Source organism: Cyprinodon tularosa, unplaced genomic scaffold (assembly GCF_016077235.1).
Source record: "Cyprinodon tularosa strain WSP-4 unplaced genomic scaffold, ASM1607723v1 ctg543, whole genome shotgun sequence".
Lineage (NCBI taxonomy): Eukaryota > Metazoa > Chordata > Actinopteri > Cyprinodontiformes > Cyprinodontidae > Cyprinodon > Cyprinodon tularosa.
In genome coordinates, this window is record NW_024039278.1 from 1,099,181 (window position 1) to 1,114,394 (window position 15,214).

General features: G+C 36.3%; 1 protein-coding gene across 1 annotated transcript in view; it reads right to left on the minus strand.

Annotated features, from left to right (window-relative positions):
* The window catches only part of LOC119796324 (protein kinase C-binding protein NELL1-like), a 321,529-nt gene that overhangs the window by 257,018 nt on the left and 49,297 nt on the right, over positions 1 to 15,214 (minus strand). The window contains exon 4 of the mRNA XM_038304828.1: positions 942 to 1,112. Within this exon, the coding sequence (XP_038160756.1) occupies positions 942 to 1,112 (171 nt within the window). The remainder of the gene's footprint in view (positions 1 to 941; positions 1,113 to 15,214) is intronic.

The following is a 15,214-nucleotide window of genomic DNA, read 5'->3' on the forward strand; positions in this document are numbered from 1 at the left end:
AGACTCTGTAAAAATGTGCTTGGAAGTGAAATTCATATATGTACTCAGCACTTTCTCTTTGAACATTCAGGGTCTTTTTCAGCATCTGCATTAAAACCAATATATAGCAACGACCATATGAAAGTAAGCAACAGAGCAACAGATTCAATTAAACTCTATAAAAGTACTTAAAATGTGTGAGGGGTGTGTGTGTGTGTGTGTGTGTGTGTGTGTGTGTGTGTGTGTGTGTGTGTGTGTGTGTGTGTGTGTGTGAGTGTGTGTTTGGGGGGGGGGGGGGAATTAAAACTCACCACTTACTCACCACTGTCTACAGTCTTACAAATATCATATGACTTTTCAATTAATAAAGAGGATAATAGCCATATGGAGATATGAAGCATGTGGAAAAAATCAATAATAAAGATAAATCATTCAGTGCATCATACAGCTAAAGGTGACACACCATTTCTACAACGATTTACAATCCTTAGTGCATGTCAACCATTCAGATGCTGAGGGAAAATGTATGTAGCTTCTTCCTAACTCTTATAGAAATGTAAGAAATAAGTTAGCATTATAGCTAAAGTGTATGTATATTGATCAGCTCTGACGGGGTTTAAGGTCTTTACTTGAGACCGGGTGAGGGATTTATATTATTGTTAGCTTTTACAGCATGAATGAACTGTGTCAGCTAAACACACTGAACATGTAACTCTCTGCAGAGATACAGAATGTTATGCAAACATACCACCTCCCTCTCACATTTTCTGTGTGCTAATTTGTCTTAGAGTACTTCCTTCTTAGCTGTTAACAATCTCTTATTCTCACTGACATGCCAGTAAACAAATGTTTACTTTGATGATCACAGGCAGCTTAATAAATGTGTCAATCCAGAAGAGGCCAGTTTAAATAAAGATATTTATGAAAGCTATTAGCTTTTCTTAGAGGATTATGTGCATTACCTGTTACAGTCAACGTGCAGCAAGAGGTGGGAGGTGCTGATTGTGAGAGCGATCTTGTGCCACTGCCCATCAGCAAGCCTATAGGGGAAGGACTCAGTTCGTGGCTTGCCCTTAAAGCGGTAGTGGTATCTGATCTCCTCTCTCACGCCACTGCTTTCCAGCTCAAAGTAACTGCAAAGATAGAAAACTTAATTAATACATTATAAAAAAAATGTTTATCCTGTACAAATACAATACAATTGTGGCGAGAGTAATGAGTAAAGTTGATTTCAATCAAAATGATAAAAATAGATACTGATCCAGTAGCAATGAAAAAACAATCCTCAACCATATTTTTATTTCTACTCCTGAGACAACAACATAAAAAAAAATAGAATACACATTCAGACACGTGTCTGAAAAGCTATTTTACCAATCAAGGTTTAAACTAAACATTTAAAAAAGGTATTGGCTATCAAAGTTTTACAACTGTTGTTTTACAGTGTAGTCCTGTTTCTCTGACTGTGACTGGCTGGATGTGCTATCTTAGTCCTCTGGCATGGGAGCTGGCTCGGAGCTCGTCTGCCTGGCTGTGTGTTTCCTGGACGGGGCCACCTTTTACAGCTGCTTTTTGTATCTCTGTTTCTGTCTCCTTGAACCCCAGTCGGCCTTGGCAGATTGGCCGTTCACACTGAGCCTGGTTCTGCTGGAGGTTTCTTCCTGTTAAAAGGGAGTTTTTCTTCTCCACTGTTACTACAAGCATGCTTAGTGTGAGGGATTGCATTTGAGTCAATTAGGTACCAAACAAAGCATACCAGGTAATGTATATATTTTATCTCTTTTTATTCTTATTTTTATCTTTATTATATTGTATAGTTGGATGTGTGTATATATTGTATAAAACTCTAACTGGAGTGTGTAACAAAAGTAATTTCCCTCTGGGATTATTAAAGTATTCCTGATTCTGATTCTGAATGAGTAATTCATCAAACATTGTTAATTGAATGAAAACCTTTTGACTGTTATATTTTATTTACAAAAACACATTTTTTTTTGCTTTGAGTTTAAGTATTACATTTCATTGTCAAAGCAGCTGAATGACTTTCAGCTCTTGTCACACCATGTGGGCCCTTCACTTTATCATGCTAAATTAAAAGGCTGATAACAGTTAGCTGCAGCCTGGAAGCTGCAGGCAAACAGACCTGACATTTTAGTCTCCCCGTGGCGATATATGACCTCAAAAGAGAAACATTTAGGCACACTACAGTTTGACTCACATTCCAATTTAAATTAAGAACAAAAATCTCCTTGTGGTGCAATAATCACCATTATGTAACCTAAAATTACTTTATACTTTACTTTATATAATACACAAAACACAATAACAAAAAAGATGGCAAAGTACTTGTGCACAATTTTATAAAAAAGCTCAGTGTATTCAGGAAGATCAGGGCTAGTTGTCACACTTTTTATATTCATATATATATATATTCATATATATATATATTCATATATATATATATATATATATATATATATATATATATATATATATATATATATATATATTCATATATATATATATATATTCATATATATATATATATATTCATATATATATATAGTCATATATAAATATATATATATATATATATATATATATATATATATATATATATATATATATATATATATATATATATATATATATATATATATATATATATATATGTAGGAGGGGAATGGGCAGCAGCAAAGTGCTGTGACACAGATGGGAGACTTGTGAATCTGCTGCAGTTAGTGTGTGTAGGAGAGAATAAAAAGCATCAATCTTGTTAAACAAGTATTTTTCAATATCAATACCAGCATTGGTATCAATAGTATTGCTCCTAGGATTGATCTATGACCACCTTCTAGTCAAGAAGTCAACTGAGACTAAGGCTACATTCACACAGCAGCCTTAAGTGATCCAAATCAGATTTATTCGCCATATTCGACCTGTATCTGATCTTTTCATGACTATCTGAACAACACAGATCCGTTTTTTCCCCAATGCAACCTGGGCCCCTTCGCTATGTGGTCCTGAATCCGATACGAATCTGATCTTTTCAAATGCGACCTGTGTGTGAACGGCCAGGCCGCATTTATCCAACCTGAATGTCATCAATACTCAACAAAGGTCCCTATTCTGCGTCTTGCTACGCAGAAGCAGGCAGAAAAACAACAACCATCACGGACAATATTGCAGAGAGCAGTCTTTTTTTTTTACCCATCTTGAAAAGTTTTTAAGGTTGGGAACGATTGCTAGATGAGCTCCAGCACTATGATCCAAGTTTACTTCTGTAAACACAAAGCAAGCTTGCTTGTGATGTCATACACTTTCATACAATGAAAGTGTAGTCATACACTTACGTTGTATGAATGCAGTTCACACAGGAGATCACATAAAAGTCACATATATTTGGAAATGTCAACAGCAACGCAAAAAAAAATTTATTTTCACAAAAAAATTGGAATTGAGCAGGCCTGCAGTGTGAACGACGCCTAAGGTGTACCGAGACAAGACCAAAAACAGATAAGGTCTCCATCTTTTGTTGGTCTTAACCTCTAAAAAATGTTGGCCTTTTCTGTGTCTCGGAACTCCTTGATCTTTGTTGATGTGTGGTATTCAATTTTTCCTGTTTTTAAGTCATTTTCTACTCGTAAGCTCATTTGTTGTGCAGGGGGCTTTGACTCTTTTGTATATGGGGATTACTTGTTCTTTGTTTTAATTCAGTAGCTCAGTTAAAACTGTCAATTCTTCCCCTTATACTGTATGTAATCATTAATGCATTTTTCCCTTATATTTGTCACCTGGTCTTGTTGGGGATGCCACTTTATTTTTTTTTCATTCCATGATGTATTTGTTTCCCACTATAAAAAAAAACAAAGATAGGAAATGTCTTCCAACACAGGTGCACCAGAAAATAGAAGTGGTAATTAGCACACTGTACACTGTAGTCCATGTCAAGTTAAACCTTTCTGCTCAGTTAATGATGGCACATCAACCCCCCACAATGCTGGCTGCGTTAAGGCAAAAACAATTATTAAACACTAAATTAACAAGGAAGTGTTTTTCCACAACATCCAATCCAAGAGAGAGAGAGACAGAGAGAGAGAGAGAGAGAGAGAGAGAGAGAGAGTAGAATCAGTGCATCTATGACCAGCCATTTCAGCAGTCTTTATACAGCATGTCATCACTCTGAAATTAAATGAATACATCACTATGTGCCTGTGCTGGGTACCGACCTGACACCCCATCTTCATCATGCTCTCAGAGCCAGAGCCGCTGATACTTGTCAGCTGGAGAAGAATCATTTGCATCGAACGAGAATCAAAATGAAATCGAGAGCTCTCCAGCTTCGCCTCTCCCTCTGATGGAAGCCCTCCTCCAGGCTTCAAGAGACCCGAAATCACAGAATGAGCAGAAACACTGTTATCCTGATTTGACTCATGAAATAATCATCAAAGGCATTAACTCCACTCCACAGCTAGTGTTTATTTTATGAACTATTTAATGGTAGCTATTGTATGCCTGTATTACAGAAGAACTAATGAGAGGGGGTGGGGAGATGTAGACTATTGGCAGGCAATAACTTTATTATAAATAGCTCATTGTGATGGACACAATATTTGGCTTGCCTGCTTTAGAGCTTTCCAATGCAAAATATGAAAAATTAGCCTTATCTTTTTCCACAGGCTTTCTTTTATTGATGAACCTTTCATAAGCAGCATTGTACAAAGCTGTTATACTAATGTCATCTGCTTGGATCTGAAATACTCCAGCTGTGAGCATCCACAGCTTTCAGAGTACGAAAAATAATGTTTGCATGTAAAACTAAACAAAGGAAAATACTATCAGAAGTGATGAAGGAATTGTTGCTTTGTTAAAAATTTTAAACTTGTGAAAGTCTAGGTAGAGTTAAAATAGACCGCATGATAAGAGAAGCAAAGGTCAGTCCATATTTCTGGAGGCAGGACCAAAGGATGCCCTTCTACATGAGTAACTGAAAATTCTTTATGTAGTTTTTCTAAATTCTCAAAACCCTAACCCTAATATATACCTTTGATTGTCTTTTGTTTTCGTTTATTAAAAGTTCCTACCCTAACAGGAAGCCCCCAGTAACACTTTTCCACCAAACATAATTTGGCCAACTCCTAAATACTTCTCTCCAGACTACAACATGTCACCACCAAATACTGCCTGGTGGTTGCATACAAAACCAAGTTGCGGAAACTCCAGAGGCTTGGAGGTGGTAACAGTTTTAACTGCCTCTAGTTTAGAACCATTTTGGGCTGCAGCCAGTATGACGGGTTGAAACGTGATTGAAATTGATTACAAATAAATAAAATGTGAATAGTTAAATTTACTTTCAAATGAATTGAAGCACTACTATTATACCTTATATCTGTAATCAGTTACACTTTCCAAATATCCTACCCATTACGATCAAAGGTGATAATGTGTAAACAGTGGTTCTCAATCTGGGTCCTCAGGTACCACCACCCTGCGGGTTTTAGATTTCTCCTCACTGCCACACACCTAAATTATATCAAAGAATGACTGACAGGCTTCTGCTCCTCCCCAAATGCAGGAACAACAGACTGCTGAACTCCTTTGTTCCCCAAGCTATCAAGCTGTAAAAACTCCTCACTTGGGGGAAGAGAGGTTATAGGAAGAGGGACAAGGATCAGCACCCCCCTTCTTGGACATCTTATGCAAAACATTACCTTCTGTCACACGTGCAATATTCTTCTTTCTCAATGTGCAATAACACATGCCAACTACCGTGCAACCATTCAAATTTTTTACATATTTATAAGGTCAGTACATCTCTGCAGTACAAGTGCAATAATCCAAGTCAACTACTGTATAGTCAATAATTTTCACTTATTTATATGGTCAGTACAATTCTTAAGTGCAAGTGCAATAATTTAAGTCAACTGCTAAGTAGTTTTCCCTTAGCGTTCTACAGTGCAGATGTTTGTATGTGTAAGGGAAACATATTTGAGAACATTACTTTAACTTTTTTTCTTTTTTATGCTTTTTGGAACTATATACACTCTTTTATATTGTCTGTCGTATTTTTATCGTTATTGGCATCTTGCTTAAGTCTTTGAACTCTATATAAGCTGCTGGAAACAGAATTTCCCTGAAGAAGTAATCCCAAGGGATAAATAAAGTTGAGTCTAAGTCTTCTGCAGGAGTTGATGGCTACTGAGAATGTCATGCAATCATTTGGTTCAGGTGTGTTGCACCAGAGAGAGAGCTACAGTAAAACACATGAAAGTGATACCTGATGACAAGGTTTGAGAACTACTGAACTAGAGAATCTGGTGATGATCCAAAGCCCTGCTAAGACAACAGCGAGATTCACATGATGGGACTCTAACTCTATCCTCAGATGAAAGGTTGTGGACACCAGACTCAGATTAGAAAGTGTTTGTGACAACTCAAAGAAGAAGCTGTTTTGGTGACAAGTGGTTTTCATCAAAATGTAATGCCATCATCAGCAAGACAAAAGTTTTGGAAATGAATGCCTGCCAGGGACTGCTGGGCTAGCTGTATATCATGCTGTCCTTTTCCCTCACCTCCAGTGTCATGCAGCTATTTTATGGAGGGTTGCTGACAGCCAATTATCTGCTCAATACAGAGGGTCAGTCCTCTGAGGCTCATCTGTAGTACAGGTGGGAGGAAATAAAGCAGATACTACAACGGAAAAACAGACCAATGCCTACAGGTGCTGACCTGAAAAAAATCTGACCAGGATTGCTGGAGAGGGTTGTAATTTTGTTGTCACAGGATGACTCTCTTTGATTGAGATTCTCAGAGTGCTGGAAGGTATTAACAGGTAGGTGTAACTCTCACAAGTGACCGCAGCTCGACATGTATGGATCAATTTGCAGGGGGAAATCAATTCTCATTTTCACAGTTTGGACTGTGTGGAGTAGTTCATTATACGCCAAAAGGCACTACAGAAGAGAGAGCTCCTCCAGTTCTTGGTGTGGGGTGTATGTTTAGGTCAGGATTAAATAGTCAGAGGCAGATCACCTTAAATGGGGAAGCAGAACAAATAATCTATTTCTACACCTTTCATGGAATAGATTAAAATGCACAAGACAAGGCCAACTGTAATTGTAATTGCTGCAACTTTAAAAGAATATATTCAACTGTATTATTTATGCACCAGAAGTCTTTAATGGAAGTTTGTACGCGAGATCTACATATCAGAAGGGGCTAATATTAATATTGCTTTAAAAATTACTTCATATAGGCATAAACAAATGACTGGTTCTCTCATGAATGGAGTCGGAACAATATGGGGTTTAAATAATGCACACAGAACAAAAAAGTTTATGTGGACAGATGACAAAAGCGGAAAATATGTAATGGTAAAATTTACAACAAATTGGGTGTCTAGATATAAAGCCTGAACTCTAAAGTCAGCTATGGTGGTGGGGTCTATGTTAGCTCGCATGCACAAAGACGTCATTTTGTTGCTGGTTATGTGGTTAGGGGTACGAAGACTAAGGGAGTGCATGGGGGCGTGTCTGATGAAGAAGTCTGTTGTATTTACCTAAACTAGGGTTTGTCTGGACAGGGTCCAAAACAGCAGAAAAATTATGAGTTGTTTATAAATGTAAGGCAGGATGAATGGTAGGCAAAACTAATTTTAAACCCCGTGTATTTTGTCTTTTTGCTGTTTATACATATGTAATTAGTCTTATTTTAAAGTACAGTTGTTTTCTAAGGTAAAATGCCAATTTGGAAGGATTTTCGGAATTAACAGGCAGCTTAGAAATATGAAAACAACACCAGAATAAAATGTAATATAATTTACAACTGAAGTGGAAAAACACTTAAAATACAAATTTAATTTCAAGGGTCATTTGCTACAGTAATAAGCCAAAAATAACATGCATGTATGCCTTCATTTAATTTACGGCAAAACTAGATATTTGTGTAAAGGTAAAAAAAAGTCCTCTGTTTTTTTGTCCTAAAATCAAATTCCACAGTAGTAAAACTACATTATTTTCTCAAACAAAAAAAAACAGACAAAAAGTAAAATCTTTGAAATTGTATAAACTGGTAGTAAACTGAGGTAGACTGGGTTTGCCACACAGAAAAGTTCATAATATTTATGGGCATAATTATTTGTTATTTATTACATTTCTCATAAACAAACACATCCGTAGGGTTGACTGAATTTTTAACCAGAAGGATTGGCTCAGTCTCTGTTGTGATTCATCCCAGGTTTTCTATCAGGTGGAGGTGAGGACTGGGCAGTCAAGCTCATCCACACTAAACTCTCTCATCCATGTCTGCTTAGACCTGTTTTTATGCATTGGTGCAGAGTCACACAAAAACAGTGTTTGCTTCACAGCCGTGGGATAAATATGAACATGGAATGAAATTTAAATTATGGAATTTCTAGTATTACAGACTGGTGATGTTTTCATATTGTAGGGAAAATAAATCTTTTCCAGGCAACCCTTGCAGAAGCATCACAGCAGGTGAATCCTGGAGCTGTCCTGGGGTTACATATAAAAGCAATTCCCCAACACACAAATTTGGATGTAAGAGTTGCAGACAAACTGGAAACTTTTTTCAAACTTTAATCCAAAGGTACGTGCTTTCTGTTTCTAATGCAACCAACAATTGCAACAGGCCGCCACAGAAACAAGCTGCTTATATTTTTGTTCTCTAAATTTGGTATGATGAAACAAGCATTGAGTGTGAGAGTAGCCTTCTCTTTCTGTAGTGGTCACAGGACAGCATACATCAGGTGTTCACTAGGTACAGCACAGCAGAAGAGCAACATACTGTACATTGGTGGATTTAATCTGAGAAACTATAGCAAGCGAACTGCCCTCAGCCAAAATGTCACCCATAGAGTAATACCTTCAGACTTGCTAATATTCCTTCCCAATGGGAATCCTTAATCTTCATCAGCAAATCAGCAGGAAATAAGAATAGATAAACTGATAAAGATTTAGCTTTTGCTCCTTAAGATTCTGAACATTTCCAGATTTAAATAATGGACTTAAACACATATTTCTGGGTGTATGCTGCTGAACCCAACTAGAAGTGACTGACTTGGGCCCTATGTATGACCCTGATTGGTCCTGTAAAACTCCCCTGATTGTGTCTGTTAGCTGTTAATGCTAGATAAGCTTCCGCCAGTTCTTTTGATAAAAACTTGGATAATTTTCAACTGTCCATCTACTGTGTGTGTCCCCTGACATTGATAAAGTGTCCCTCTACCATTTGTAAGAGTTCCTTCTCCATTCCATGTTTACCTCAGAAGTAATAACTTAATAATTTTAAGAATTGATCATCTGAACAGACTGATTTCTGATTAGACAAATCAGTCTTTTAGATATTGTTTAATCAAAATATTGTATTTACCCCTAAGTTTTGCATCCTGAATTGGGTTAAAATTTTTTATCTTTTTTTAATTAGTTTACGCCTCATCAAGGTTCTGCTTTGGTTTATTTTGGAATATTTAGAAGCATGTCAGTTTCACATCTGAACTTGTTGCATAGGTAGGATTCTTTCACAGTACCAAGCTGTAACGGTCTCAGTTACTGAAAGTATGTCAATTATTTGACAATAACAATTCCATTTAGGAACACTTAATTGTATTTTTGAGTTATTGTTTTTTGCACCTTTTGTCTGCTCTTTAACTACAGTTTCGTCTTGTAAACACAATTATGTATAATTTTTTTATTTACTGATTGCATAAAGTTATGTTATATGTTACAGTTCCAGAATAATTTTACTTTTTATCAGTGTATTTATCAACAAATAAAAGCCTTCTTTATTATTAAGAAAATAATGAATAAACTTTGGATCACTTTTTATCTGACGTTTGATCAGTTCTTTTTCTAATAAGGTTCTGTTAAACATGAATACAAAGTTCTACTAAGGACAGAGTTCAAATGCATGCCAGAAGGAAACACTTTGTAAATTAACACAAAAATACTCTAAACTCAAAACCTGTTTTTCACGTTTTATTTCACGCTTGCAGATCCGTCAATGATTAAGATGCTAAATATAATTAAAACTGATGAAACTTATTAGGATTTTATGTCTGAACTGACTTTTTAAATAATCTGCCAATAGTGAAATTAGCTCGTCATATACATGCAACCTTAAAAACAAACTTTTTCAACAACAACTGGACAATTGTGTTTCTATTTTTTCAGTATATGTTAGTAAAGAGAAAATCCTGTACTCTCTGTAGAATAGAGTTGCAAGGAAAGAGACAGGAAGAGTGAAAAAAGGGACAGGCAGATCAACACTGCAGCTGGATGAGCAGGCTGTGCATCTTTTAGAGTTGAGTGTTAAGGTGGGAAGAGCAGCACAGACTAGGCTTTGAGTTAGTTTATCACACAGCTTCTGCCACTTGCTGACAATGAAAGCATTCCTATGACCAGAAAAATTGCTTTCTAGGCAGAAATCGTCTCTTTTTGTTGTATTCAACCAACTGGAGCAGCAATAAACCCTTCACCACTTCCCTAGTGCTTGGCACAAAAAGAAAAAAGAAACACTCCTGCATTTGCAAGGACTTCAGAGAAAACTCTCAATTCAAAAGACATTTTCGCTTTGAGGGCGAGGAGAGGAGCACAGAGAAGAGGTTATTATCATATTGTGAAAACTCAGTTAGCAGAGGAGGTTGGAGGAAAGAAGGGTGGATTTGAATGTGCAGAGAGAAAGATGTAAGTAAGTAGCTATAAGACAGAGAGGGAATGTGTAATTGGATTTGGCGGAGTTGTAGAGCTGCCCTAGCTCCCTGGAAGCTTGGTGAATGGTAGGTTTGAGTTTTAATGGAAACGAATGGGTATTGGCAAAGGACTCAAATAGAGCCTTTAGAGATCATTCAAGGGTTCAGAGCAAATTTGTGGTCACAAAGCAACACAGGTCTCCTTCAAGCCAGTTGGGATTCTTTTCATCCAATTTAATTTCCGCGCCATATGGCAGTCAGTGTCACATGAAAGCTTCCTTTAAAATAACTGCAGCCTGCTGCAACTTGGGGAGATTTCAATCTGATTATCTATTTTTAATGACATGTGACAAAATTCTAGGTTTGAAAAAGAGTAAGAATTCAAACTAACTGGTTCATTATCTTTCATCAAAGTGATTATTTTCATTATTCATATAGGTGCTTGTTAAACCCTAATATTACCTAGCTGTTAAGTGTCAAAACCAATGTTTTCCAATGCAGTTTATCTAACTAGGACAGCTATTTTGTCATGATAAAAAGTAATAATCTTCATTATGTACATAATAAAGATTTGGGAATGAACTGGGAGCACAAAGAAAGAGTGGGATATTCTATAGATAGCTCTGCCACCGTGCATCTGGGTGGTTCTTGATCTAAGAACACTGTAATATTTTGGTATAGCTGGAGCTGGCAATTTCCCCGTATTTACAACTGTGCATGATGTAATGATGTGACGTGACGATGCGGCAGGGGGCAACCCTGGAGTTGTATAAAATGCTTCCCTAACTTGGATTCGGGGCTGACTTTCTGAGGAAGTGAGCTCGATGGTAAGGGCTGCCATCTGTAACCTGAGCTATTTCTCTGGTCTGAGTAAGATTACAATTTCCATCAAAATCTGTTTTCATGTCTCATAGTAATTTAATTCATAACCCCTATAAAGTGTTATTTAACCTGTTTGTTCCTAATTATCTCTTCTCAGGAAAGAATTGAGGAGATAAAGCTTAAAGGTGCATACATAGCGCTTGCCTTTACAAACTGTCAAATGTCAAACTTCTCAAGGTTTTACGTTGATATTGAAGTCTCACAAATCAATAAAGCAGAATGAAAAATGCTCTTCTCTTATTTGACAGTTTGATAGGTAAAGTTTCATCAGTGGAAATGTTGAGACTTCAACTGCTATGATTCCTTACAGAAGGAGGGTCCTTGTTACCCCTCCCCCCAGTCAGTCTAAAGTCTAATCTCAATTTTACCAACACAGCAAACTAATTAAAAAGGAACCTAACCTCCCAAAATCATGTCGTTTTTGAAAAATAAAGACCTATTTTAAGTGTGCTTTTGATGAATAAAAGTAAGCCTTCACTGTATACTGAAATCATTAGTTCATCAGTCTTGAGCAACACAAAAAATTTTGTCTTCAGTTAAACTTAAAACCCTTTAGGCTTCCCTGAGGGCTACAGATGTAAAATGCACACAGAAAGAAGACAAGTACACAGATACAAAGAATGCATATATGGATAGTTCATATAATTTATATAGAGGTTCAAACAGCATATCTATATTTCATTTAACATCTGTTGTCTCAGATGTCATACTGCTTCAAGTTAGGAGAAAAATATAATTACAGTGATGCTAACAGCCAAGTAGAACCACTGCTTTAGCTGATTTCAGCAGAAAATATTCACACGTGGCAAACATTAGGGATGCACAGACCAGAGAAATTCTTAAGACCGGTTAAAAAAATTGCAAGAATTAGCATTTTGCATTATAATGCTCAATGAAAAAGAAGACATTGGGGCAAAACAAGAAATGTTTGATCAGCAATAGTTTTTGTAACTGACTGACCAACCGTCAGGAGTCTGGATTATCCCGGACACCAACTAAGATCATTACTGTATTGGGGCTCACTGCAGTCCAGTAACAATGAGACAGTGTCTATAAGTAAAGGACGTAAAAAACAAGAAAAAAAACAACCTTAAGACTAGATTTACTTGAGTACCAAAAATGTTCCATTGGGCTTTGCATGAGAACACCAAAAATGGGACAATGAAGGAGGAGGGGGGAAGTTTAATCTTTGAAGAGGAAAAAATAAATAATCTTGATGGTCTTATAACTTCCAACATTAATGGGATAAGAATGAGATCCCATCAGAGTTTTCTTTTGACATAGTTGGAAGTGTTGCCATTAAGATTTAGGGTGCTTTTTCCTTGGATATGGAACTACATGTTGTGCAGGATGTGCATTATCAAACAACAGCCTGCAATGTAGAGATGTTGCAAATGTCAACCTTTGTAACTGTGACCCTTGTATGTTCTGACAAAAGATATCTCCAAGAAGTATATTGTCATTCTCAAAGATCATCCTGTATGTTCTCCTGATCTTTATCCTATAGAGGACATTTAGAAATTGATGGCAAGAGATGTGTACATAAATGGACATCAGTTTTCAATCCATCTTCAACTCTTGAAACAACTAAGCCTCCTGGAAATACTCCCATCAGGCATGCATTAAAATGTCAATTTGATTTTATTCAGTTCATCTATAAAAGCTTAAAGCACAATATTTGTGAACTCAAGGCACTTTGCAAAGAAAGTTGCAGTAAATCAAACCAAAAAGACAAAGGTTTGGTCTAGAAAATCCTGTTTTTGTTTACAGAAAATCACAGAAAATGTTAACATTAACATCACAAAATATTTTTTTCATGTATGCTGTTGCCCTTTCTATAAAAAAAAAAAAAAAAAAAAAAAAACTAATTTAATTGAATTTACTTTTATGGAAATCTGGCTACTATGTTCAACAAAATGTTGCAGATTGTATCCAGCTTTATCCTACTTATATTCCATGAATCTTTACAAACAAGTGGTGGTAGTTTGTTTTTGCAGAAATGTGTCCATATTTTCAATGTTTGTTGCTATTTGAAAGATGTTTTTGGGAATACAACCTCTGGGCTGCTGCAGCAAGCAGCCAACTACTGTGCACACACTATAAAAATATAGCAATCAATCCAAATTACTGTCTCGCCTCCATCTCTTTGTTCTCTGTCTGTGAGCACATCTGTGCTATGTACACATCTGTGCTATGTACACAAAAAAAAAATAAAAATAAAAATATATATAATTGCTTTGTCTATTAATTGTACTAAGGTATAGACTTCTTTGTTTTTGTCTTACTAATAACTAATATAGAACAGTTCATGCCTGGATTTTACTTGCTAGATCTTCAGCTTTCTTATTTCAGTGGCGTTCTCCAACTTTGGTTTTAGCGCTTTTTCACAGGGTACAACATGTTTTGCTTCTCCGTTTTTCTCTTTTGAAAATAATAAAAATGGTAGCAAGGCTGTGCTTTGATTAGATAATTTCATTGCAAACATCATATTTGACAACACTGCCAGCTATTTTGCTTTTTGATCTGTTTAAAATGAGGAACCTATTGAGTTAAAGAACACAACTTTGGAGGAAAACGTTGGCATCATAACTGAAATAAAAAATAAAACTGAATCATAAATATAGTTAAAAAGAGTCAATTTAACTTTTATTATTATGTATATGGAATTCCAATATGTAAGCTAATGATAAACGACAGGTTTACATTTTTTTACCTTACATATATAAAATGTTTTTATAGATTTCACAAGATAAATCTATAGTGGAACATCTACATTAACAAAAACATTTACACGGCCAAACATCCATCTTGAATCAGTTAAAAGGTTGTAAATTGCTTTCGAGATCAATTGGGTTTCGCAAGAGTGTGGCTGAGTGTCTCTAATTTAATATTTGCTTAGTCCAAGCGCTCTTCTGGGATACATATGTTGCATGATGCGTATCATTGTGCCTGAAGGAGAAGAGCAGTTCTGTCAAGTGGCCCCATTTAGCCTTGCCTCACTGTTGTTTGGTCAACCCACTGTGCAACAATGATGCCTTCAGGTTATATCAGAGAGAGGGTAAGGATGGGAAGAAAGAACAGACGGCAAGACTCTAAGAGTCACCTTAAAGGCACAGCTGAAGACAAGAGGAGAGCATTTTGCAGAGAAATCTGTGCTTTTCCATTTGCACTGAAGAGGGGGGAAGGAGTGTACACAAAGATGCAAACAAGGCTAGCAAAAAACAGATTTTTTCCTAGATCTTTAAACAGTTTGTGTAAAATATTTTATACAACCTTTGATACAAACACAACATTGCCTTGTAAAAGTTTTCATCCCCCCTTAGACCACATTTTCTAACATTACAAAAACTTCCTTTCATATATTTTGATTCGGGATTTTTTTAATGGCAATATGTCAGTTTATAGTGCATAAATGCAGGGTAAAATAATTAACAGTAATTTTTTTCAGTATATCTTAAGCTCCATTGGATTGGATGGGTCTGTGCACAACAATTTTCAGTAATCCTCTCCAGAGATATTCAGTCCATCTGGACCCTTGCTTGGCAACTCGAGGATATTAACATACTGGTTTCGAAGCCCATCCCTTTAGAAATTGGTTGTATGCTTTGGATTTAGATGCCTTTAACTGCAGGTAATTGGAAGTAC